This window comes from Stomoxys calcitrans, chromosome 2, assembly GCF_963082655.1.
Source record: "Stomoxys calcitrans chromosome 2, idStoCalc2.1, whole genome shotgun sequence".
Classification (NCBI taxonomy): Eukaryota; Metazoa; Arthropoda; class Insecta; order Diptera; family Muscidae; genus Stomoxys; species Stomoxys calcitrans.
In genome coordinates, this window is record NC_081553.1 from 10,180,640 (window position 1) to 10,208,309 (window position 27,670).

Sequence of the window (27,670 nt, forward strand, 5' to 3'; positions counted from 1 at the left end):
CCGCCGTTAACGAAAAGACTTCGACTTCGTTTACTGCTTTGGGTGTCGTGCGTGTAAATGTAAAAAAAATATATTTTTCTTTTGAAATCCTATTTTACTAACTAAACCCATTGCAAATCTATCTATAAATCGGAAAATCGGGGCGCTTTTAAGTTTTAGTGGAATAAAAGAGTTCTCATGTTTCAAATGGTATGCGTGTGTGTGTTTATAATTGAATTTTGTGTGCATCAGTATTTTCCCTTTAAATCCTTGGAAGGTGTATTATGTCGTTGGTATCAGTCCCAGCAGCAGCACTAGCAGCGAACAGAAGCAGCCAACAGGCAGAGAAAAATAATTTTTTGTTGATGATAGCTGCTTAGCAAACGACGGTCGGCGACGACGACGACGACAATTGTGTGCGAATAACTTTCATGTAAAAGAGGTAAATATGCAGTGGCGCCGCGCCTCGAATTTAACAAAACAAAGACACTAAACAGAGATTATGAATGTGCGAACGAAACTCATATTGAAATTGACCACTAGCACCACCACCACCGCCATAGCTGGCTAGCGAAAAAAGTGCACATATTTTTCTCAGTACAAACATTCAATGATTCCATTTCCATTCTCAAGTGGTCGCTTGTCGTATTCAAATGTGGATGGATGGATGGAAGATGTTTGGCCTTTGATTGTATATTTTAGAGAGTTCGAGTGTGTGTGAGAAGCAGATTTTGGAATTGAATATGGAACAAACAAACAAATTTGTTCATGTGGTTCGTATATGTTTGTGTTTACTTTTTCTTTTGCTTCCTCCCCCATTGCTGGCATGCACCACCGCGCACCTCACCGCACCGTACCGTACTACACCACCTTTACTCGGCCATACTTTCAAGTATTTATTGCCCATTATCGAAGGTAAGTGGCGAAGGTCCCCTTCAAGTGGCAGGCTAAGAAAATATTTGTAAAATCTCTTCCGATATATTGTGTGGCGAGAAGAGAGATGTACGGCAAAGGTGGTCGGTTGATCGGTGTTGCAAAATAACACGCCTTTCCAGATTCATTCATAGAATCGATTTGGAGAGAAGGAAGCATTCGAACATATGTGTATTCGAGACTCCCCGGAATCGCAGCAGATTGTGTCGGTATACTAAAAACTACGAAAAGAAGAATTTCATGCATATATGTACGTACGTACGAATGTACACACAAACATACATACATACATACGGACGGCGGATATATACCTATATACATATGTAAGTACATTATATGGCAGCGCCCTGTCCGCCCCACAATGAGGAATATTTTAATGATGATGATGGTGGGACGAGATGAAATGGTTTCGTGGTTTCATTTCGATTTTTTAACCAATTGGTGCGGTTTGCCGCTATTGTTTTTGTATTCTTTTTCTGCTATGTTCAATTCTAAGTATCCTCCAGTGATAACAGCTCTGCAACAAGAAATAATGTCCCATGTCCCTACCTCGGGTTACTTAAAATTTCACCATGGCCATTATGAAAATACAATTATTGAAGCCATCCGTTTCAATAAACGGAATAAAAAGCCTCCTCTATTAAATTAATTAAATCTTGTGCATATTCGTCGCCTCACATGTATATGCGAGAGTTTTAAAACAAAAATTCGCATGGACATAACCAACCTCCAGCCGACAATTGTGCAAAACAAAAAAAAAAAAAAAAAAAACAAAACACCAGACAACACCGGCTATGTGCGGCAGTACAGCGAGCGCAGCAAACATGGTAATGCCGGTCGTCGTGACCTGCTATCGATGGATGTGGGCGATATGCCGTTTATGATTGTTATCAGTGCATGTTTGTCGTTAACGCATACCATGGGCATGAAGTTATTGGTACTGCGTACCGAATTCGAAACGCTGTGGAAAGATGCTTGTGGGAAAAGGGGAGCCCAGCTCGAATCAAATCCATTTATGTGGAACGTGACCATAATCAGTTCTAACCAAGTATTTGTGATCATCTATAAGTCATTTGAAATGTCGAGGAACATTTATTTCGAAGATTTACTACGACGTTTGAGCTCTAAAAATTCTTGCGGGTGTTTTTGTGGTAAAAACTCTTTCATGTTTGTATGCAAGAAACATTGCTCAGATCATTACAATAATGGGAAACCCCTAGAGTATACATTTTGCCATTCTCAGTGTGATCTTTTAGTCGATTACAAAATGGTTATTTACCATGTCCGTCACCATAGCGTTTAAAGGGAATAAAGTTACATATGTAAAGGGGTTTTCAAAAGGGTTAAATATAACGGGTTTGGAATGATTTTGAAATTCTTTATTCCTTGAAAATACGTTCGATACCATTACATACGGAACACAATTTCTTTTGCATGGCCACCACGGGCACGCTTGCAGAAGTTCAGACGCTGAACCCAATTTTCGATAGTTTTCAAGCATGAATCGACCCTTACTGCTGCAATTTCACATTCGATATTCGTACGAAGTTCATAAATCTTCGATAGACTTGACATAGTCCCACGGCGTCAAATCGCGTGACCGGGGAGGCCAATCGACTGGACCATTTCGTGAGATAACACGTTCTCCAAACTTGGTTTCCAATAAATTGATTGTGACATTCGCTATGTGGCTTGTGGTGCCGTCCTGTTGGAACCACATGTGCTCCAAGTCCATATCACCCAATTGGGGCCAAAAATTTTCCGTTCTCATTGAACGGTAGCGATTCCCATTCGTAGTAACGTGCCGGTCTTGATCATCACTGGAAAAGTACGGCCCAATGACGCCGCCGAATAATAAACCGTACTTTTTTCGGGATGCAATGATGACTCATGGCGTACGTGTGGATTGCTGTCCGACCATTGACGCATATTTTTTTTTTTTTGATGAAGCCATTATGCCGGAAATGAGCCTTGGACATAGCGCTTCTAACGTTGATTTCGACTCGTTGTTTGCTCGTATATCTTTCCTTCATGAAATGGCAAACTTTACTAAAGAGAAATGTCAAGAGAGTGGCAAAGACTACGGCGTCGTTTGCTGTTCCTATCGGTCTACTTTTGTAGCGTGCCTTTTCATAAACCTTTTATTTTTATACCTACATATCTACTTAAACTGACTTTTTGGTGTAGGTAATTGTTGTTATAGCTTCCAAAGGGTTACATTTTTAAAAGTTTTAACTGTATATATTTTTTTTTTCACGTAACCAACACGCGGGGGATGTCCCCTATATATGCAGTGCATTGCGTTGGTAATTAGGAAAGTGAAGGGTTGGAGGGGGGAAAGAGGGAGTAGTGTTTATTGATATTCGTCTTAAATTCCTGAACGTCAATGTCGGTGGGAAAGACATTAGCCGGAAGTCGATTCCACATACGAATGGTTCAGGCGGTAATGCATGGTTCGGTAATGTATGGTTCGGTCGACTGGCCAATCAATTACAAACGGGTGTGAGTTCCTGGCAAGTCTTGTAATCCTGGTGAACATCCTAACGTTAGGAATAAGAAGACGAATATCCCTAGAACACATGCCATGAAAATAACGATAGAGCAATACAACGCTACCCACATTCCGACGATGTTCAAGGGAAGCAATAGAGTTGGATACCCTACTGTCCCCAATCAACACCATCGCTCTCCGTTGAACCCGATCAAGTAGCCCCAAGGATGATTTTGGAGCTCCTGCCCATATATGAGAATTATATTCCATCCTTAGCCTAATATAGGTAATATAGATATTGAGAAGATCAGAAGAGGTCAAATATTTCTTGCACCGTTTAAGAAAGCCAAAACTCTTAAATGCTTCTTTCGACACTTCGAATACGTGTTTTGACCAGCGGACATCACTTTGTATCTTCATGCCTAGAACATCAAGAGTATCTGACTGTTCAATATCTATACCGTCGATAGATATCGACGATTAAAATGGGCCAGTAAATCGCTTGTGAAACAAGAAACAGCACTGCGTCTTCTGTGCGCTAAAGTCTACTCTCTTGATTCTACCCCACTCGGAAATGGCCAACAAATCCAACAACAACATGTATTTAATGGATGTTACACCACTTGTATAAAAATTTGTAAGCCAAAGTTTTTATAAATATTGATCGATCTATACATTTGCGCACTTAAATTTCAAAAATTCGCTTTCAATAAAGAGAAAAATAATTCACAATAGAAGAAATTTGGAACAAATTTGCTCGTTTACGTATGCGGTAATTCGGCCCCCGTTTTTAATCGGCAAATCGGTATGTCCTTTAGCGAACTTTAAGCGTTTACGAATAGTGGAACACATTTTAGTCAGATTAAATCACCGTTAAATGTATTTTGAAGACTCAATAGTTGATGTTTTATATATGAATCCAAGTTTTTCAGCCATTTTTATACCCTCCACCATAGGATGGGGGTATACTATTTTCGTCATTCTGTTTGTAACTACTCGAAATATTCGTCTTAGAAACTCTCAAGTCTATGTATTCTTGATCGTCGTGACATTTAAGTTTATCTTAACTCCATATTGACCCATGTTTTGATATAGCTGCCCTATAAACCGATTTTGGATCTTGACTTCTTGAGCCACTAGTGGGCGTTCGGTTATGACTTCCAACAACTGTGCCAAATATGGTTCAATTCGGTCCATTACCTGATATAGCTGCCACATAAACCGATCTTGGATCTTGACTTATTAAGCCTCTAGAGTGCGCAATTATCGATTTGGCTGAAATTTTGTACAAGGCTTCTCCCATGACCATCAACATACGTGTCAAATATGGACTGAATCGGTCCATAGCCTAACACAGCTCCCATAAAAACGGGTCTCCTAAACCGATCTGGGGTTTTGACTTCTTGAGCTTAAATTTAGCATGACGTGTTTCGTTTAGACTTCCAACTACTGTGCTAAGTATGGTTTGAATCGGTTCATAACCTGATATAGCTGTCATCTTGTTTCTTGAGCCACTAAGGGGTGCAATTCTTTTCCGATTTAGCTGAAAATTTGCACGACGAGCTTTAATATGACTTCCAACTACTGTGCCAAATAGGGTTCGGTTCGGTCTCTAGCCTAATACAGCTTCCATAAAAACTGATCTCCCTATTTTACTTCTTGAGCCCCTAAAGGACGCAATTCTTATTCGATTTGGCGGAAATTTTACAAAATGGCTTCTACTATGGTTATCCCGTCCCAGGATCATGATATTATAAAGCTAGACCTACCTCCCGCCTAAACTTTTTGCACCTTTTTTAATTTGGAAGAAATATAGCCGAGGTGGTGGGTATCCAAGTTCGGCCTGGCCTGGAAAACCTAGATTATTATTTTATATTGATAGAAAAGCCATAATTCAATAAAAACTGAGCAGATATTGTTTGGCCAACATATAATAGTGTCTTCGCTTATGAGAGAACTTTGTTGGATAGAGGTGGTCCACATAAGAGACTTCCACTGAGCAAACTTGACTACAGTGTGTTGCACACTGAGGTGGAAGCTCTTTCCGATGAAGGGCTCCATCGGATCAATCCGGTACGTACACCCAGCTAACGTGGGATTTACCAGCCAATTCTTTTACAGATATGTATTTTTTTAGACATGCCATTTTAGAAAATTGGGAATCTTCTCTTTGATTTTCAATCCTACTAGCTGTCCCAGTCAAGTTGCATTCCTTTCCACTAACTGCAAAAAAATGCAAATTTGGAACACATATCAATGAGTGCTGTCCGATTCAAGTTTAAGCTCAATGATAAGGGACCTCCTTTTTATAGCCGAGTCCCAACGGCGTGCCGCAGCGACACCACTTTGTGGAGAAGTTTTTACATGGCTGCCATAACAAAAGGTACAGCACCTCCCAAATGTCGCCAGCATTAGGAGGAGATAACCACCGCTGAACAGTTTCATGATGTTCTCGCCAGTATTCGATCCCAAGTGCTCAGCGTCGTAGGCGGACATGCTAACTACTGCGCTACGGTTGCCTCCTTCCACTGACTGTAACCTGATAAAATTCCTTCTTTTCAGTTTCCTCATCGGGATGTGGATGGTTATCTATTGAGTGTTTAGATAAAAAAAAATCGTGCCAAAAGTTTTCAAATAATCAATTCAAATATAACAACATAACATCAATTAAAAGTTATCAAACAACATGTGATTAAGTTTTCAACTATTTTTGTCCATAGTGATGTCATTGACAAGGCCATTTATTTGAATTCTATAAAAGCCATTTGAGTTAGGTGCTATAAAAGTAACAGAGATTATCGTTTTGTTTTGATAATAAAGATTACATTTTTTGCACAGGAACAAAATCAAGTAAATGCCGTTCAGTATGTACTGACTATACCGTCTCTTACGTGATTTCCATAATCTTGGCATTTTACAGTAATCTAAATTGTAGCGCAATGTAGAAAGCTATTCCCTAATACTCGTGATTTTTATTTTTAATTTTTAATTTGGAATTACAAAAGCATTTAATTTTAAACTAAGACTGAAACTAAAAAAAATAATAAAAATAATTTTGTTCGCCCGCTGGGGCGAAAATCACTTTTCTAATGATGTGCTAACTTCTCTTTCGAGATGAGCTTAGTGATCGGGAAATGGAAAAATGAAAGCCACAGGAGGTACACCACACCAACCATGATTTGATGCGTTTAAGACATAAAATTAATTCTATTCTTCCCTGCAATGACTCGTATGCCCGCGCAGCTTTGGATATATGACGTTGCAATGACCAGTCTCTTATATTAGCATTCTGAGGTAATGCCTTTCGGCCCCAGTTACCCTGTAAATCGCTGTCACAAATAAATTTACGTACACATATGTCTAGCAAATAAAATGGCTATATTCCCACCATTAACACATATATAGATATCTAATTTGTTGGCACTAAACTTCAATGGATTATATAGATCAATATATATAATACCAGATTCAACAACGGTTAGTTGATGAGCAGGTATAAATATAGCGAAAAACCAAAAAATTTTCGGAAAGTCTTATCAAAAAAGTTTTCGTATCTTTTTGGCAGTCTTAGCGTTGACCTTTTCGGTCGTTTTCTTCTCGGTGGTCTTCTTAGCAGCAAAGGCTTTTTTGTGGCGGCTTTTTTTCACCAGCGGCTTTCTTAGTCTTATCACCAGCTATGGCCTCGTTCTTCTTTTCGGCACTCTTTGCTTTAGTTTCCTTCGAAGCGGATGGAGACAATTTGAATGAACCGGAGCCACGCCTACCCTAAGTTTGGATCAATTTTGCACTGGCAACAGCGCTCCTCAAGTACGTCTTGATGAATTAGGCCAATTTTACAGCACCAACTTTGTATGTGCTGGCTAAGTATTTCTTGACGGCAGACAATAAGGAACCACCACGTTTATATTAGAAAACTGGAGCAAACTTCTCACAAATCAATGAGTGTTGTCCGATTCAATTTTAAGCTCAATGACAAGGGACCTACTTTTTATAGCCAAGTACGAACGTTGTGCCGCAGAGTGACATCTCTTTGGGGAGAAGTTTTTACATGGCAAAGTACCTCACAAATGCCATCAGCATTAGGGGGGTATAGATTAGGTTTGGTAAGAGTTGCAATCCTTTACAAACTCACTTAGACAATTTTATGTCCATTGTGATACCACAGTAGCAACAGACCTAGGCTTCTGGCGGTAATCGAACCCACGACCCCTGCACTGATAATCCAAACACGCTACCAACTCGACTACCGGGGCGCCCTGAGGAGGGGATAACCAGTCCTGAACATTTTTCTGATGTTCCTGCCAGAATTCGAACCCAGGCGTTCAGCGTCATAGGCGAACATTCTAGCCTCTGCGCTACGATGGCCTCCGCAGGGCACGTTTTTTTCCACACTCGGTTCCAAATTGTTACTGAATAAGTGAGATAATGTTTAGATAAGTAAGAAGCTCAAAACAGTTCTTTATGTTGCTTTTGAAAGTGCCAATTTTCGAAGTGGTTCACTACCAGCCCTGTACAGAGTATTTTTAATAGTTTGGGGATTTAATTTTTTATAGTTACATTCGTTCACGTCCTTCTCGTCTTTAATCTTACAAGCATAGTTTACTTGATTTGGAAGAGAAGTAGAAAGACGTTCGCATTCTTTGTTGACTTTTCAGCTGCTTTTGATAGGGTACCTCGAAACTCCCTGTTTTATAAATTGGCCACATTGGGTCTTTCTACAAAGATTATTAGTATACTGCATCTGATTTACTGTGACACCACAAATCAAGTATGGGATGGTTCAAGCCTATCTACACCTTTTAAGGTTACTCAGGAAGTCCGTCAAGGCTGTTTACTGAGCCCAAAACTGTTCGCTTTGTATTCAAATGATTTACATGAGGTTCTACTCGCTGGTGTACGCATTGGGGGGGTCGAGATTAGGGTGCTTATGTATGCAGACGATATTGTTCTGCTTTCGGAATCACCGACGAAACTTCAGTCGATGATTGATGTTCTATGCACATATTGCTCCAAGTTTAAACCTGACCAAATCTAAGATTGTTGTTTTCAGAAAGGGAGCTACCAAGTCGGAGCCCGTCTCTACAATCACCCCCCAAAGAGGACAAATTTACGACCATACCAACATGGGGCTCAAATGAAAGATCTTTGGGAGTAAAGCACGAATCTGATATCAATATTCGGGAAAAGTGTCTATGGCGTCACCTCTCACCGCCATAACACAACCCAAAAAGGACGTATTTGCTGACCATTGCAATATGGGGAGTAAGAGGTATTTTAGAGTGGAACACGAATCTGATATATATTTGCAGGGCCAAGTCACTGAGTGGCCGCCCCATCCCCAATAACAACCCCCCCATATAGGACGTATTTGCTCACCATGACAATTTGGGCCTTAAGAGAGTGGAATCCGATATTGATAGTTTTTAGGGCCCATACCTCAAACCCCACATATTTGCTGACTTTTGCAATAAGAAAACAAATTTGATACCCAATTTTAAGGCCAATGGCAATATGCGGATCAAATAAACAATATTTTGTAGTAGAGCGCGATATTGATAGATTTTCATGACTAAGTTTTTGGGATACCACCTGCTCCCCCAAACACCCCTTAAACGTACATATTTACTAACCATGTCAAATGAATGTTTTTGGGGAGTAGAGCACGAAATTGATACCCACTTTTGGGGACCAATTTGCTGGGGGTCTTACCCCTTCCGCAAAACACCCCACAAACAGCAATTATTTACTGATTATCGAAACATTGGACTCAAATAATGGTATTTGGGAGTAGAATACGAATGTGATATCCAAATGTGGGATCATGTATATAGGGGGCACCGCCCCTTCCACAAAACGTCCCCAAAGAGTGAGTACAAATTTACCGACCATGGCAATATGTGTCTCAAACGAAAAGTATTTGAGATTAGAAAACGTATTTGATAACCAATTTTGGGGCCAAGTGTTTGAACTTCCCTTAAACCAATGGCAATATTGGGTTTAAACAAATTTGAAAGAAGAGCACTATGTTTATATTTCTTTCAAGGCCATGATTTACCGATCATGGCAATATGGGGCTCAAATAAGAGGTATTTGGGAATAAAGCACGAAATTCATACCAATTTTCGGGAGTCCCCACCACCCCTAAACCCACCAATCACCACCCAAAGGGCCTTTCACAGCCAAAATCCCCATGGGCATATCGGACTCAAATGGTGTATTTTAAGATTGGAGTACATTTAACATCCGAACTTAAACAACCCTAAACCCTTCGACCGAATTCGTGGTACAAGTCAAGCGATATATTGGGTTGCCCAAAAAGTAATTGCGGATTTTTCATATAGTCGGCGTTGACAAATTTTTTCACAGCTTGTGACTCTGTAATTGCATTCTTTCTTCTGTCAGTTATCAGCTGTTACTTTTAGCTTGCTTTAGAAAAAAAGTAAAAAAAGTATATTTGATTAAGGTTCATTCTAAGCTTTATTAAAAATGCATTTACTTTCTTTTAAAAAATCCGCAATTACTTTTTGGGCAATTATTTTATTAAAAGCTTTTTAATTGTCGAAAACTAAATTTGCAAAGTAGTTTTGTTCCATATAAAGTAAAAGAAGGCGCAGCGGATCGGGCTCTGTCCAGCTAGTATTTGATATAGGCACCATTATAAGTTAAATTCATCGTCAAACTACAGAATATATTGAGAATGAAGTTTTTATACTTATTAAGTTTTTGGAATTAAGTTTTGTTAGTATTGCAATCACAAAATGTGAACAAATTATAATATCGTAGAAATTAAGGTTTATTGTTCCCCTAACACGCAAAAAAAAAACAACTTGAAAATCAAAATTAGGAAGAGTCCGGCCGGGATTCGAAACTTTACACTCAAAGCAATAGCGAGAGCTATTGCCGTTGCCTACCGTTCGAAACCGTAAATACAACTTCCAAAACATGCACGAGTAACATGTGCATAGCATGGAAGAAATTGTAGTTGTGTGGACAAGAAATCTATCAATACAACGAAAAACGCATGCGGTGGAAAGGACAACTAGGTGAAAGATGTCGAACTTGGCAAGTGTTGTACTCACATCGTAGAACCATTTTCATGGTATATTCTATATAAATACGACCTACCAAGGTACGGCCATCGAAAGAGAAATACACGAAGCATTATGAAATAAATTATCTTCTTTATTGAGAAGGTCGCTCTTTACCACTTTACAGCCTGTCTTCTGTAATTTTTAACTCAATTCTGTTGTTTTACAACTACAAACCATAAAATTGTCGTCAATCCCATGGCAGCCGGTTGTACGTACCGGATTGACCCGATGGATTTCTTCATTGGCAAGGATTGCCGCCTCAGCTACAACAACAACAACATAAAATTGTCGTAGAAACTGCCTTTGAACAATATTGAATTTCCAAGGGTTGTTATTTTTAAGAAGTTCCGTTGCATCCATGGTCAATCTATAAAAAGATGGTCTTTATTGTTTCCTCGGTAGCATAATGACTTGTGTTTTATTCTACATTGCTTCTATATATTAGACGTTACATATAAATAATTTTATTTCCTTATGATGATTAACTGGCGGTTATCCACTCCGTATTTATAGTTTACTATAAAAATTTACAGACATATTACAGATGTAAAAATTCAATGTCACCACAAGAGAATTCAAAGCTGGTACTTGTAAATCCCTTAATTTGGACATTTTCAAGCAGCAAAAGTTGCTTTGGTCTGTTCTCTCGGGGGTTTCATGTCATTTCTTTGTTTTCACTCTGCTTCATCATATCGGTTATCTTCTTAAGATATTTTTAAACAGAGATGAAAACCACATTTATTTAATTCATAGTCTAGTTGCTCTTGGAACTAATCGAGAGAAGATGTACATACGTTATTGCGAAAACAATTACAACGGCTATTGAAGATAAAACATTCATTGGTCATCATTTAGTTCATTCTTAAACTTTTAAAAGAAAATCGTATATCTGTCCCATGTAGATATTCCAGTTTTAGCGACATCTTATTCCGTAGGCCATATTTGGTGTTGTATATATTTTGTGAGACAAGTGAGTTTGCTATTGGCGTACTGGCGGCTTGGTGGTTTGTAAGAAAAAAATCATATTTGGTTTGTAAGTCTCTAAATTGGATTGACTTTAGTTTGCTTATCTTTATAAGTCTTTATACATTTCATGCAAAAGAATTCGGATTTGACATTGGACTGTTTAAATTAAAGTTCTAATTATGAGATTACCATGACTCAATATCTGTCAATCCGATTTTCCAAGATGATGGTGGTTCACTCACCATATCAAGGCGAATACGAATATACCTAATAATTTATTTTATATCCTAGATTACTATCTTTTTGTAAGATCTACAGAGTATATACGTGACTCAATATCTGATTGTTTTAACTTTTTAAAACTATCATGGGATTATGAAGTTGGTCGACGTCTTATCATAACAGAAGGCGTTAACATCCGTTAAAGGTAGTGAGCTAAAATGTGCCACGAGTTCATCTATAGAACGATAAAAAGAAAACCTAAAGGAATTACTTTGAAAAAACTACAATAAAAGAAACAAGTGAAAGCGTGCTAAGTTCGGCCGGGTCGAATCTTATCTTTCCTCCACCATGGATTGCATTTGTCGAGTTCTTTTCCCGGCATCTCTTCTTAGGCAAAAAAGGACATAAGAAAAAATTTGCTCTGCTATTAGAGCGATATCAAGATATGGTCCGGTTTGGACCACAATTAAATTATATGTTGGAGACCTGTGTAAAATGTCAGCCAATTCCAATTAGAATTGCGGCCTTTGGGGGTTCAAGAAGTAAAAAAGAGAGACCGATTTATATGGGAGCTGTATCGTGTTATAGACCGATTCAGATCATAATAAATACGTATGTTGATGGTCATGAGAGGATCCGTCGTACAAAATTTCAGCCAAATCGGATAATAATTGCGATCTCTAGAGGCTCAAGAAGTCAAAATCCCAGATCGGTTTATATGGCAGCTATATCAGGTTATGAACCGATGTGAACCTTATTTGACACAGTTGTTGAAAGTAAGAATAAAATACGTCATGCAAAATTTCAGCCAAGTCGGATAGGAATTGCGCCCTCTAGAAGCTCAAGAACTCAAGTCCCCAGATCTGTTTATATGACAGCTATATCAGGTTACTAACCGATTTGCACAATACTTGGCACAGTTGTTGGATATCATAACAAAACACGTCGTGCAAAATTTCATTCCAATCGGATAAGAATTGCGCACTCTAGAGGCTCAAGAAGTCAAGACCCAAGACCGGTTTATATGGCAGCTATATAAAAACATGGACCGATATGGCCCATTTACAATACCAACTGACCTACTCTAATAAAAAGTATTTGTGCAAAATTTTAAGCGGCTAGCTTTACTCCTTCGGAAGTTAGCGTGCTTTCGACAGACAGACACACGGACGGACATGGCTAGATCGACATAAAATGTCGCGACGATCAAGAATATATATACTTAATGGGGTCTCGGACGAATATTTCGAGTAGTTACAAACAGAATGACGAAATTAGTATACCCCCCACCCTATGGTGGAGGGTATAAAAACGGACCCCCCAGTTGACGGCACTCGCAAATATCTTAAGGACGGACCATGATAGGCGTATCTGCACCTGGAATGTCTGCACTCTTTACAGATAGGGTTCAGTGTACGCACTGCCGTATGTATTGGAGAAGTACAAGTCTACACGAAGAAACTTCCTATAATGGATTGAGGCTAATAGACATCGTCGCGGCAAAAACATGAATGTTGTTGTAGCAAAATGTCTATATGTGGAGCTGGTGATCCTCGTCTAGGTCCTATAGGTGAGCAAGCTCCTTCCGGTCCAAAAGACCGTTCGCCGCGGGAACATAATGACCATGGGTTATTTGAAGGTGTCAATATTTCGCCTTATCATATCGAGCATCATAGGCGTTCAGTATTTATGCAAAACCTGGTGCCGCCCGGCCTTTCACTGAGACTCTCCGCTCGACGCCTCAGATTGTCTGCGACTGCAAATGCAGCTACTTCTTATGGAGCATTTCACTATCCGCAACCTGTGGACGCGCCCGGTAGCTTGCATCTAAGCTTCTCGTGTTAACAATGAACACCACACAGATCGGAGCTCAAAGTTCCTGTGTGATACTCATTGTTATCCCGTGCCGGTTAGCAGCAGCAGATTCCAACATCGAAGGATTCACACGGCCACATGACTGTCACCCAATCCCATGGCAGCCGGTTGTACGTACCGGATTGACCCGATGGAATCCTTCTTCGGCAAGGGCTGCCGCCTCGGTGTACAACACACTGCTACAACAACAACAACTATCACCCGATCAAAACACGAGAAGACAAATAGATCATGTTGTGATAGATGAAAGGCATTCAACCAACGGGTTAGATGTACGATCAATCCGAGGGGCGAACATCGATTCAGATCAGCAAAATTTCGCACCCGTCGTAGTGTGGCGAGAAACGTACGGCCGGACACTGCACAGAAGCTGGACATTGAGAAGCTGCAAACACAACAGATGGCAACGGCATACACCACTCGACTGACCGAACTACTTGATGAAAGCATTTCTGCTCCCTATGATTTAACGGCGCTGTGGCAATCCATTGCCCATTTCATGGAAAATGCCGCGAAATCCGTACTTGGGTTCAGAAAGCCTCCCCCAAAGAACCCATGGAACGACCTGCAATCAGTAGCAACACCAGAGGTATCGGAAGAAAAGGATAGAGGAGAAACGTCTATTCCTCAAAAAGAAAAGGGAAATGGAAAAACATGAGTGTGAGCGAATTGAGATGTACAGAAGTCAGAATGATTCGACTGAAGAACCACATGGCAGCAGGAGCCGACGGGTTACCCGCTGAACTATTTAAGACAGGAGGCGGCATCAGCTTGCCAGCGCGATCTGGCTAGAATAACACATACATAACATTGGAACCTCAGCATACTATGTCCCGCACACAAGAAAGGAGACAAGACGGAATGTTCCAACTACAGAGGAATAAGTCTCCTCTCCATCGCATACTAGATACTCTAGAGCGTACTATGTGAAAGATTAAAACCTAAAGTCAATGAGAAAATTGGGCCCTATCAATGCGGCTTTAGGCTTGATAAATCCACCCTGGACCAGATATTCACACTGCGCCAAATGCTAGAAAAGACCCGAGAAGGACAAATCAAAACCTACCATCTCTTTGTTGACTACAAATCCGCTTTCGATATTCTAAACGTTCAAAGGTATTTCAAGCCATGTCTGATTTTGGTATCCCTGCAAAATTAATAAAACCCTGTAGGTTGGAACTTGCTGATACGCGTTCCTCAGTAAAAATAGGAAAGAATCTTTTAGAACCATTTAAGGCAAGGAGACAAGATTCTACGAGATGCAGTTATGAATAGATATGGCTCACTACTCGCCTATACCGACGACATCGATATCATAGGTCGGTCACCGGAAGTAGTAATTGCTGCCTTTGAAAGAATCGAAAGAGCGTCAGTAAAAATGGGTCTGGCAGTAAATGGAGATAAGACGAAATGTATGGTATCAACTCTCAAAACGCCTTGTTCAACCGATCAGATGAAGAAAATAGAGCAAGTTGGAAACCACAACTTTGAGGTAGTCAGTAACTTTATCTACCCCGGCACCGCCGTAACCGAAACGAACGACACCAGCATTGAAATAAAGCGGAGAATAATACTGCCAAACAGATTAAGTAGGCAGTTTAGAAACAAAGCCACCTTTTGACAAACGAAGATAACACTATACAAGACACTGATACTACCCGTGTTGTAATATGGTTCCGAGGCATGGATACTTGTGAAAGCAGACGTGGCAGTGCTTAGAGTATTTGAGAGGAAGATTCATCGTAAAATTTATGGATCGGTTTGAATTGATAAAGAGTACCGGCGTCATATGAACCGCGAATCAAAACACAACGGTGCATTGGCTAGGTCATGTTGTCAGAACGAATGAAGAATTTTCAGCGAGAAGTCTTTTGAAGGCTATCACGATGGTACACGCAAACCGGGACGATCAAAAGCCCGATGGAAAGATCAATTAGTGGGAGATCCCTCGAAACTTTGTGTCAGAGGTTTTAGAATAAGCGCAAAAGATTGAGGCACTTGGAACGCTTTTCTACTTTCAGCTAATGGGTCAAATGTTCTGTCATAGCCAATAAAAGTAAAGTAAGTAAAGTATTAACGCCTCAATAGTTTGGTGGACTGCAGTGGAGAAAAAGTGTAACATAAGGATAATGCATCCAGTTCAGAGAACATGTTGACTTGACATAGGCGAGGCGATGAGGACCATGCCCACGGGAGCACTGGAGACTATTCTTGATATCCGATCCATTGACATACAGATTAAGTGTGTGGCAGCCACTGCGGCTATGAGACTTAAGGTAATGGGAGAATGGGTAGAGTAAATGGGCAGGGCATACCATAGCGGATTATACCGATATGGTATGCCCTGGAACCGGAAACGATAGGAAACCAGGAATATCTGAGATGGCACTTTAGGTCAAGTGCAAGGCATAGTCTTGAATTGACGAAACTCTGGAATTGCCATTTTGGGGTTCATGCTATACAGATGGATCAAAGCTAGATCCACAGAGTGGGAGTGGGGGTCTACATTGAGAACCTAGAAATACCACCTCACATGGTGGCCATTGGTTATTTAAAGGCGCGAATAACTCGCCTTGTCATGTATGTCCATAGTGGTATGGGCGGATTAATATCCGCATTCTCTTTTCAACCTTACCTTACCCAAATCGATCGCTATTTGTTCGCCCGTCTCTCGAAAACCACTACCTTCCGAACGAAAGGAATTTTCTCGATCCGAATTGGAAACCCACTTTGGAATAGAAACTAAATTTATAAGCTTTTGAATGATGCTTATCTCTTTGTTTCTAAGAAACAAAATATGAAAATACGCTTAAATGTCTCTCAAAATAAAGAAATATAGACTTTCACACTCATCATCATGGCACTAATTCGATTTCCATCCACCCATTACACCCTTGCATCAATCTGTGCATTCACCATTTGCAGAGTGCGCGTTATTTCTCTCGTTCTAAGTGTTAAGCCTACTACTTAATAGATAAATTTCAATAAATTACATTAATACGTACAAAACAAAACAAAAACCTACAGCACAACTATAACCACAACATTTCTTCCACCCCCATATTCCTTTCTGCCTCTGACACGAAGTCCCGGAATGCATTTCAGTGCAACGTACATCCAGTCATGGCATACAAATCAACTAAGAACACGACAGCCAAAGACAGACACAGGGATATGACAACAACACTCCCAGAGTTTTGCCAGACAGTATTGCCGTTTCATTTAATTTTCTATTTAAGTAGGCTGATGGAACAGAACACCACCCATGAATAATGTCTGAAAAAAAAACAATGATTTGAGATTGAACATTTTCAACAAAAAAAAAGTTTCCTATTTACTCTGTCCTAATTCCGATTCTGATATCTTCAAGCAGTCTCTATAAACTAAACTCAGACACGTTCCTCGAAAACAAGTCTAAGTAGAAAATACCCAAGTCGTTCAAAAAGTCAATTCGGAATGGTCTATGGAACCTATATTAATATGGACCGGTTTGTTGGACCCTTTTCAATTCCAACACACCTACATCCTGTTATTTAAAGTTCGAGTGGCTAGCCTTCCTTTCTAATGTCTATCATAAGATGGACATGTAAAATGCAATATTTCGCTTTATTGCTTCATAAATTAAGCTGGGAAAATTTATTTGCTTATGGCAACACTGTTGCCAGACACCCTTCATTCGTACATGTACCTCAAAGGCAAAATATTGTCGACCATATCTTATGAATATATCCATCCATGCAAAGCTAAGAGTCATACTAAATTTATCTACTTTTCTTCTTTATGTTCAATTTCAGAGTTTAATTCCAACATCAACGAGCAAGCCGGCAACAACAACGACCGACCACACGACAGCAACAAAAATAACAACCAACTGCCAGTCAGCAGCAGAAAAAGAAACAGAAAATAAAAATAAAAACAAACAACAAAAAGTATTAAAACGCAGACTTAATCAATAGCACAAGTCAACCAGAAGCAGCCATCAGCAGCAGCAGCACCAGCAGCTGCTCACCATCAGGAGTAACTAACTTAACTACAAAAGCAACAACAATAACAACAACGCGCTAACACAACAAACAAAAGAGTCTCGACGATCATCGTCACTGCACACAACAAAGATGGACGAAAACGAACAAGAATTAAAAAGTCCCATGAAACGAGTTGGATCCACCCGCAAGGTGTTTCTATTCAACAACATACGACAGCAATTGAACGAACACTTACGATGTTTAGATAATCGAGTCGAGTCCCAGGTATCCCTCATACAAGAGCTTCAGGACTTATTTCGGCGAAGGGGTGAACTGGAATTGGAGTACAGTAAGAATCTGGACAAATTGGTGCGAAGTCTTCAGGCGAGGCATAAGGAACAAAAACAGAAACGCGAACAATGGCACATATTCTCGGCATTTGGCTCCTGGTCACATTTGCTGGAGCAAACACAGTCGTTGAGCAAAGATCATGCCACACTCTCGGAATTGTATTCGGTGAATATTGTCTCCTCACTACAGACGACCATCGAAGATGTCCAAAGAATATACAAAAAATGCCGATCCATTGGCTATGACATACACGAAGAGATTTTAAGGGTGCTTGAAGAGCTCTATGCCACCATGAAGACCTATCAGAAATACGAAGCCGAATGGAAGGCGGCCGAGGTCAAACTGACGACCGCCGAGGCCCAGCAGCAAAAGATGGAACAGAGCGTACAGAAGGATAAATTGCGTACCAGCAAAAAATTCCGCATGATGGAAAAGGAGATAATGAAACGCCGCAGCAAGTATTCGGACGCTCGCATGAAGGCGTTAAAAGCTAAAAACGAATACCAACTGTGCTTGGAGTCGTCAAATACCACAATCCATAAATATTTTATTGACGATCTGAGCGATCTGATTGATTGTATGGACTTAGGTTTTAGTTCCATGATATCGCGGTGTCTTGTTATGCATGTGACCGCAGACCAAGGACGAGCCAGGGCTATTCTAAGCCAGGCTGATAATTTAGCGCACGTTATTCAGTTGATAGATAGCCAACAAGATAAACAGAAATTTATGGAACAGTATCATGCGGCGTTTATGGTGCCCAAGCGGTTCGAGTTTCAGGGCCAGTTCAGCAACGATCTGCTGGAGCAGAGTGTTCAGAAGGAGTTGTATGTGGACATGGAACACCGCTTACAGTTGATTGGCCAAAGGTTGAACTCTTTGCGCACCGAATCCGAGGAGATTTGGAAGACTTTGGAAATGGCCGAAGTGAAACTGCTGGAACATTTCAACAGCAAGGACTGTGATGTAAGCCCCGCTTTTGTGGAGCATAATAAAAGCCTTTTACAAAAGGGCGGTGCCTCGATGGCTTTTAATCCCAAACTGAAGGCTGAAAAAGAAGAAGTCGAAGACTTTTACATAAACAAAATCCGAGAATATATTCGTGGTACATCGCGCATAGCGCGCCTAGATGCTAAAGCCAAGTATTTAAGAGAAATGCTCATAACCGACAATAATGCGTCTTTCACTCGAGAGATCCTCGAGCACCCGATCAACAGCAAGCGCAAAAGAATAGGTCGCAAAAACCAATCAGGCCGACCCAAACTGTTTGGCGGTTCCTTGGAGGAATATTTGGAAAGTACCGGCGAAGATATTCCCTTAATACTGCGAAGTTGTATACGTGTCATAAACCTGTATGGTCTACATCATCAGGGCATCTTCCGGGTATCCGGATCACAAGTTGAGATTACAAATTTCCGTGAAGCCTTCGAGAGGGGCGAAGATCCCTTGGCTGATACCACAGATGCATCGGACATCAATTCGGTGGCTGGTGTACTGAAGCTGTATTTACGCGAGCTCAGAGTACCCCTCTTCCCCAAGTTCTACTTTGAGAGTTTCATTTCCATAGCGGAAATGCAAACCAAGGCCGACATGGTCAAGGGTATTAGGCAATTCTTGCAAAATCTTCCCAACTCCGTGGTTATAGTCATACGCTATCTATTCTCCTTCCTTAATCACCTGTCGGAATATGCCGACGAGAATATGATGGATGCCTACAATCTGGCCATATGTTTCGGACCCACTCTCATGCCCGCGCCCGAAGACAAAGATCAAGTGCAGTACCAAAATCAGGTAAACGAATTGATCAAGAACATGATCATATATCATGAAGACCTGTTCCCCAAGGAATTGGGTGGCTATGAGTACGAGAAATATATCTCGCCCCACACCCTGGACATGGATGTGGGCGATTCGCCCTCCGAGGTGCTGACCGAAGATCCCGAATCGGATGCCTACCCTTCCGAAGACGAATCGGAGGTCTTGGAGGCCATGGCCCAGTTCGACTTCAATGCTCGTTCCAGTCGCGAGCTCTCGCTGACAAAAGGTGATTGTATTATTCTGCGAAAGCAAGTCTCCAACGATTGGTGGCAGGGCTCGGTGAATGGCAAAGAAGGCCTTGTGCCCGACAAATACATATCGTTAAAGCTCAAAGATGAAGCACGTCTACCCGCACAAAATTCCCAATCTATGGAACATTTGTACTTAGAGAATTCATGCTCTTCATCCACTTCAATGTTAGTAGACAATAAAGAGATCGCAAAGTATGTTGTCAATGATGTTTATTTTAACAATGCCACAAACAATACGGCCTGTAATAATTCGGTGGTCGGTTTAGGTAATAACGGTGCTATTTATGCCATACCCCATCAACGAAAAACTAGTACCGGCAGTGGTGGAAATGGATCACTTGGTGGTGGTGGTAGTGTCGCTTGCACCGGTGGTGGTCTGGGTTGTGCATCATCAACATCATCATCCAATGCTAACGCTTCTGGCGACTCATGTACAGATGGTAACGCTTACGCTGTCACAAGTGAAGGTCATTTATTTAAGCACTTTGCAATAGCCCCCCATCCTAATGCCACAACTAATAATAATTCCGCTAGTTCTGCTACTACTATTTCTACTACTGCATCTACTACACCCCCTCCCATTCCCACTAGTGCACCCACATCGGCGGCAACGCCTATACCCGTAAATAATTCATCATTATTGAAATTCATAAAGAACAACAGCAAACAGTATCACGATGAGCCGCACTCCTTTGAGAATGCCATAGAATTTCAAAACGCCTACGATGAGCAGGTGGAAAAATTCGAGACGACCGTATAAGATGAGCCAAACAGGACGAAGAAGATGAAGATGAAGCTGAAGGCGAAGGTGAACAAGAGAGACTCGGCACAAACCACCAAAAGGAAGTAAGAGACAGCTCGAAAATAGAAACACCTTTTCCTCTTATTCCTCTTCCAACTCACATTCGTCCTTGTCCTCACAACAATGCAATTAAAATGCAAAACACACAAAATAATCAAAAGTGAGATCAACTCAACTCATAGTTAGAGAGCTAGATTTGAGGCTAGTGAAGAAGAAACAAAAGGCACACAGAGCAAACGAAGCGCACAAAACACATAGGCACACACACACACACACACACACACACTTGCACACTAACCACTCACTCACAAAGAAACAAATAAAGACGATAGAGTCGAAGGAAAGTTTAAGCTCAAAACTCTTCAAATTCCAGGAATAAGGTTTAACCCAGCAAAGCAAAGCAAAGGATCTCAAATTTTCTTAATAGTTTTTTTTGCATGCATAAAGGGATGAATGTTGTTTTTGTGATGCTGTGTTATTAGTATTAGAATTGCTCTCTGGGTAGGTAGAAAGACGAAAGGAAGTTTGACTTTACCAACTCCTTTCGCGGCAGCTGTTCTTTGTTCTGTGAAATTTCGAATTTTTCCCGATCGTAATGATTTCCGAATGGACGGAACACTCAACTCAACACCCCAAACTGTAGATAGAGCACTTAAAAAAACTTTGATGATTGTGAATTGTGTCTCCAATACCAAAAGCTATTTGAGCAGACTGCCAAATGCTGAAAAAGTAAAAATTTTAGATATCTTGCCAACCCAAAAAAAAAAGGTCTGGAGAGTTTTGGGTGAGACTAAAACTAAAATGGATAGAAATGGAAATTTCCCATAATTAACGAATTCTAGGCGAGTTTTTTATTTAAGAAAGATTTTTGTAGAAATAATGCATTTTAAAGCATATTAACAACAAACAAGTTTTCAATAAATTTTATTAAATGCCTTTTTATAAAAAGAAATTGTAATATACTCAAAATAAAAAAAAAAGATATAACGATAGTAAAGAACCCATTATGTGGTCAGTTTAAAAGCTGTGGACTTTTAAAAGTTTTGCATCTAAAATATTAACATTTACGATGATAATATTTTATTTTGGTTAACAGGCATGGAGAAGCCTTACTATAAGGGAATATTAGGGTATACATAATTTTCGGAATGTGTGAATTAAACTTAAGTTTCATGGGCTTCAGGTATAACGAAGAATGCTTGCAGTCTAGTATTTCTAAAAAAAAATTGATTTCAAGCTGTAAATTGCAAATAGTATGGATGGCAAGAATTAGGTTGAATAATGAATTGGAGGCCACCGTAGCGCAGAGGTTAGCATGTCCGCCTATGACGCTGAAAATTGTCAGCGGCAACATTTGTGAGGTACTATGCCATGTAAATCTTCTCTCCAAAGAGTTGTCGCACTGCGGCACGCCGTTCGGACTAGGCTATAATAAGGAGGCCCCTTATCATTGAGCTTTAACTTGAATCGGTCTGCACTCATTGATATGTGAGAAGTTAGCCCCTGTTCCTTAGTGGAATGTTCATGGGCAAAATTTGCAATTTGCAATGAATGTCATAGGAATGGAGGCACGGCTATTGTACTGAAAAGCATAGACTGATTCCATTTGTTCGACTGCTTTACAATTTTTCACTTGTCACACAAATCATTGATCAAAGATCATCCAAAGTAGTAATATTTAATGGAGGAAAATAATCCTTTCTAATATCAAAGAGTGCTTCTCCATTCCAATATCAAGGAGTGCGTCCTCCAAACTCGAAACTTTTAAACAACAAGAAATGGCTTGGATAATCCAAAGATGTCCCTACCTTGAGGATTAAGCTTTTTCCAAGAACATCCCTATAAAGTACAGATAGGATAATTATCTCAATACGATACAAGTTTAAATTTAAATACAAATACCAGTTTAAAATACATAGAAATGTCATCAGAATAAAAGATGCCACAACATCTTCGGGAAAAAATTTCCAATGACTTATTGGTAACACTTGCCTGATGTGCTTACTGGTTTATCATTGGATTTGATGCTCTAGATTATGAAGATCTTTATTTATCTGTCTGGCCATCAAACAGGACAATGATTTGTTAGATGACTCGTGTAATTCTGTTATGGTAATTATAAGGTAGGTGGGAGATAGAACATGCCAAGATACATTGTTAGCTTAGTTATATCAGTTATAGGTGGAACAGGATTTGATCCTACTTCTTAGCTTACCGAAGTACATTAAAGGCTGTCAAAAGGTGACGCCAAAGATTATGGGAAGTTATTACATTCGAAATATAGTCTTACAAAGCGAAAGTAAATTTATTCAAGTGTTTCGGTATAGTGCTCTTCGGCGTAGTGCGCTTTGGTTTACACCTAGTTTTGATCCACGCTTCTTTATTTGGTCTTTCTTTTGAAGTTTCGGTTGTTGTGGTTGTAACATTGTGGCCTGCTCTCCCTAATTTGTTCTGTAAAATATCCAAATCTAGTTGTTGAGGCGGCATCCTTGCCGATGAATTACTCCATCGGGTCAATCCGGTACGTACCACCGGCCATTGGATTTCCAAATTCAGTCAGTTTTCGTATGCGTAAAGCGTCAAAGATGGTCGCTTCAAATACCTTTCCGATTGGCGTTACTTTCGCAACACGAGCTACATGGCTTACGTATTCTAATGACGATGTAAAGCTCAGCAGATTGATTCCTATATGTATTTTATAAAGGATTTTCCTCTAGAAAATCTCAATCGATGTCATATCCGCTTGTGCAAGTGTTCATGTTTCTGCTAGCAGTCTCTTACAGAATATGCCTAATATGTTATATAGCAGGATATTGCAGAAGAAAGAATACGCTGTTGGCTTGTCTTAAATGTGGCTCAGACTTACAATTAATTTTTTGAGATTCATTTAAGGTTTGCTATAAAAATCAGATAATGTCGAAAGAGTAAAAATTTCTCCACAGAGGTATCGCACTGCGGCACGCCGTGCAGACTCGGCTTTAAAAAGGAGGTCTTTTGTCATTAAGCTGATACTTAAATCAGTCAGCTCTCAGTGATATGTGAGAAGTTTGCCCCCTCTTAATGGAATATTCATGGGCAAATTTGCAAATTGCAATGTTAAAAGAATTTTTAGGTGCACGTTGAATTGGTAGAAGTGATACGTTTTTCTGGGTTCTTTTTCCAAGATTTAGCAACCGGCCGATCGAAAGTTACACTGTATGGCCCGATTATATCATATACTTTTTGATCTAAATCTCTTACGTAACAAGCCTGATATCATATCATCAAGCTTCAAGGTGAACAGGTTTATTCAGGTCCATGGGACCGATCACCACGGGAACGCCATGGCCATTGGTTATATTAAAGACGCCAATAACTAGCATTGTCATAGACAGACAGTCAGAAGAACTAACAGATTACTGCCAGGGGTAGTGTTTACCAAGTTCATACATGTTTCAGGAGGGCCATTGTTGAAATAGTACCTCTATGTACTCGTACCTGGTGTTGTGGTTCGATAAAAACACGTACTTGTTTTAAGGGCTCCCTCCTTCTCTTGCTTGAAACCCCATTTTCCTCTTTTTGCCCACTTCAGGGACATAGACTCATTGATCTCATTTTTTACACCTTAAGATGGCAAGAACCATTGCCGACCGACTTCTCACTGACACTCTCCACTTGATATTGCTGATTGTCCGCAACTGCATTTGCTACTCCCCATTTTCCTCTTTTTGCCCTTTTCAGGGATGCGGAAGATTTTTTCCCTCATTGATGCGGAAGATTTTTTCCCATAGCTCTACTTTTTTTACACCTTCAGAAGGCAAGAATCGGTGCCGACCGACTTCTCATTGACACTCTCTGTGAGAGACTCTTCACCACTGATTATCTGCGACTGCAATTGCAGTTACCCCATATACCAACATAGAATTCCACTATCCACAACCTGTGGACGCTCCCGGTAGCTCTTAGTGGAGCTTCTGAACATTGCAATGAACACCGCATAGATCGGATCGGAACTTAAATTTCCAAGCTATGTTGTGCTCATAGATATCCCTTAACGTTGTAATAAGAGGTTTTTAAGGTTTCTTAGTCAGCAATAAAGGCTAGCTGGCTTTTATCAACGGAGGCCACCGTAGCGCAGAGGTTTACATGTCCGCTTATGACGCTGTTGGCCTGGGTTCGAATCCTGGCGAGACCATCAGAAAAAATGTTCAGTGCTGGTTTTCTCCTCCTAATGCTGGCAACATTTGTGAGGTACTATGCCATGTAAAATTTCTCTCCAAAGAGGTGTCGCACTGCGGCGAGCCGTTCGGACTCGGCAATAAAAGGGAGGCCCCTTATCATTAAGCTTAAACTTGAATCGAACTGCACTCATTCATATGTGAGAAGTTTGCTCGTGTTCCTTAGTAATACGTTCTTGGGCAAAATTTGTATTTTTGGCTTTTATCAAAAAGTGAGAGAGAGATGAATAAAAACATAAATTAATGAGTTTTTTTGCTTCTTTTCGGAAACGCTTAGAATTTTATAAACAAACAGATCTTTTATTTAGATTTTCGATAATTGACATGAAAACTTTTTTACAATTTCTTCCCATTTAAAAAAAAAAAAAAAAAAAAAAAAACTAAACCGCTACAAATATCTTTTGAAGTAATATACAAGTCTTCCTTTTAGGACTTTCAATCACTATTTGGTAGAGTTAGGGGAATAAATGTCACATTTAGATGGCATAGGTTGATTTTTAAAACCTACTCATAAAGATAGAAGAGAGAAAAAAAGAGTATATACAAAAAAACAATCCTACATACCCATTTGCTGTAAAAAGTTCCAGATAAAAAGTGTTATTGAGAAAAAGAAAACCTTGCAATTTTTTAACTTAAATACTTCCATATTTTTTAAGTGAACTTCTTTGTGATCTCGCAGCAAGCCTGATCAATTATACATAAAAGCAAAAACAAAACAAATGAAAACAAATTTATTAATATGTGTCGCATGTTATATATATATATTAAACCAAGTTCTCCCCACTAACCACCCAATTGTGAGATATTTCTCCATGTATAATCAAAGAAATTGAAACAAAAAAACAACAACAAATGCTCAAAAATCATCATAAGGGTCATCATCCAATAGATAGTATGTTAACAATCATCGCCTTCATAACTAAAACAAAAAGAAAAATTAAAAAAAAAAAAAAATAAACAAGACAAAAACCATGATGGAATCAAAATCCCAGACATCTTCGATTCGTCGATCCATACACATTTATACTTGATGCTTACATACAATCATGATTCATATTTACACATATAAATAAACATTTATAAAATATAGAGCTATTCAATCTACCCCCCCTCTTCCCCCCAGCCAATATGCTTATGGATACAGATACATTTTTTTACACACAAAAGAACACACACACACTCAGCTAAAAGAGATATAAACGAAATACAATATTTTTTGAATGAAATGGAAATTAATCAAAACATTAAGAAATTCACTACAATACATTTTACTAAGTAATAATAATAAAAAAAAATGAAATATTTTTCTACTAAATATCACAACATCAACTACTAAAGCAAATATACATACCTACATACATACATGCGAAATATATACATATATAATAATACAAATACTAATAAAGATCATCATCATAGTCCCCTAACAGAATCAAAATTTATTAAAAAAAGTAAAGTGAAACTATTAAGCGAAAGATATTTTAAATTGTCATCTTATTTTACCACTAGAACAGTACGCGTACAGAGTAAAGTTGTGCAATTGATCGAAAGAGTCAAAGAGTCAAATGTTAAAACTTTAACTTCGCAGAATGTCATATTAAATAAACCTGACATATAGTATTTGTAAAAAGCCTCCAAATTAAACAAACAAATATGATAGAGATGTTTATTTTATGTAACATTCTATTTGAAACAATATTTGTTGATTTGTAAATTTTATTTTGTAAATTCATAATTGTAAGCATTTGAAGAATAATATTAAAAAAATCATATTTGAATCTATTTTGTTTAATGCCCAAAATGTTATTGCGCCCCAAGCAAGCCTGGGAAATATAGACCCACTAGCCGAACCGGGCCCGCTCTGATGCGCCTTCTTTAAATCTCTAAAATCTTTTTAATTTGTGCCATTGTAGCCTATGACGCTGAACGCGTTTGAATCCTGGCGAAAACATCGGACAAAGCAGTGTTTTTCCCCTCTTAATGTTGGCGACATTTGCGAGCTACAATGCCATGCATGGTCATTTAAAAACATCTTCTCAAAAGAGGTGTCGCACTGCGGCACGCCGTTCGGACTCGGCGGTCCCTCATCATTAAGTTTAAACTTGAATCGGAAAGCACTCATTGATGTTTGAGAATTTGCCCCTTCTCGGTTCCTGGTGGTAATGTTCTTCCTTAAGGTAATGTTCTCATTAGGGGAGGGATGGCACCTCAGACATTTCGACTCAAATATGGATATCAAATTCGTGCTGCACTTCTAAATCCCTTTAATTTGAGCCCCATATTGCCATGGCCGGTAAATATGAACCGTTTGGAGGGTGTTTTGAGGCTGGGGCGGCCACCGGCACTGAAAATAGATATCAAATCAGTTTTTTTATTCCCAACGGAAATGAAGTTCAGCATAGGGGGTGCTTTAGGGCGTTTCCCAAAAAAACACTTGGCTTCAAAATTGGATATCAAATTCGTTTTCTACTCTTGAATATATTTTATTTGAGTCCCATATTGTCATAATGGGTCAAATAACCCATTTGACGTATCTTTAGGAGAAAAAGCGCCACCTAGACTTGAACGCAAATTTTAATGTCATACTCGTAATCTACTCCTTAATACCTTTCATTTGAGTCCCATATAGCCATGGTCGGCTAACATGCCCATTTGGAGGTATTTGGGGGTGGGAGACCTCCCATTACTTGGACCTAATGTTTTATGCCA

At 39.6% G+C, this 27,670-nt stretch overlaps 1 protein-coding gene across 4 annotated transcripts; it reads left to right on the top strand.

The window, feature by feature from the left end:
* LOC106084229 (SLIT-ROBO Rho GTPase-activating protein 1) lies at nt 1-27,670 on the top strand. Of its 4 annotated transcripts, none has more exons than XR_001220773.2 (3): nt 1-421; nt 17,352-20,788; nt 26,471-27,670. XR_001220773.2 is itself a non-coding variant. In XM_013247797.2 (3 exons), the coding sequence occupies exon 3, from the start codon at nt 17,673-17,675 to the stop codon at nt 20,700-20,702; it is 3,030 nt and encodes a 1,009-aa protein (XP_013103251.2). In that variant the 5' UTR covers nt 1-189; nt 257-421; nt 17,352-17,672; the 3' UTR covers nt 20,703-21,576. The 4 variants fall into 4 exon arrangements, 3 of the variants coding, with proteins under 3 accessions (XP_013103251.2, XP_013103265.2, XP_013103259.2); XM_013247797.2 differs by lacking the exon at nt 26,471-27,670 and having other exon boundaries at nt 1-189; nt 257-421; nt 17,352-21,576; XM_013247811.2 differs by lacking the exons at nt 1-421; nt 26,471-27,670 and adding an exon at nt 589-752 and having other exon boundaries at nt 17,352-21,576.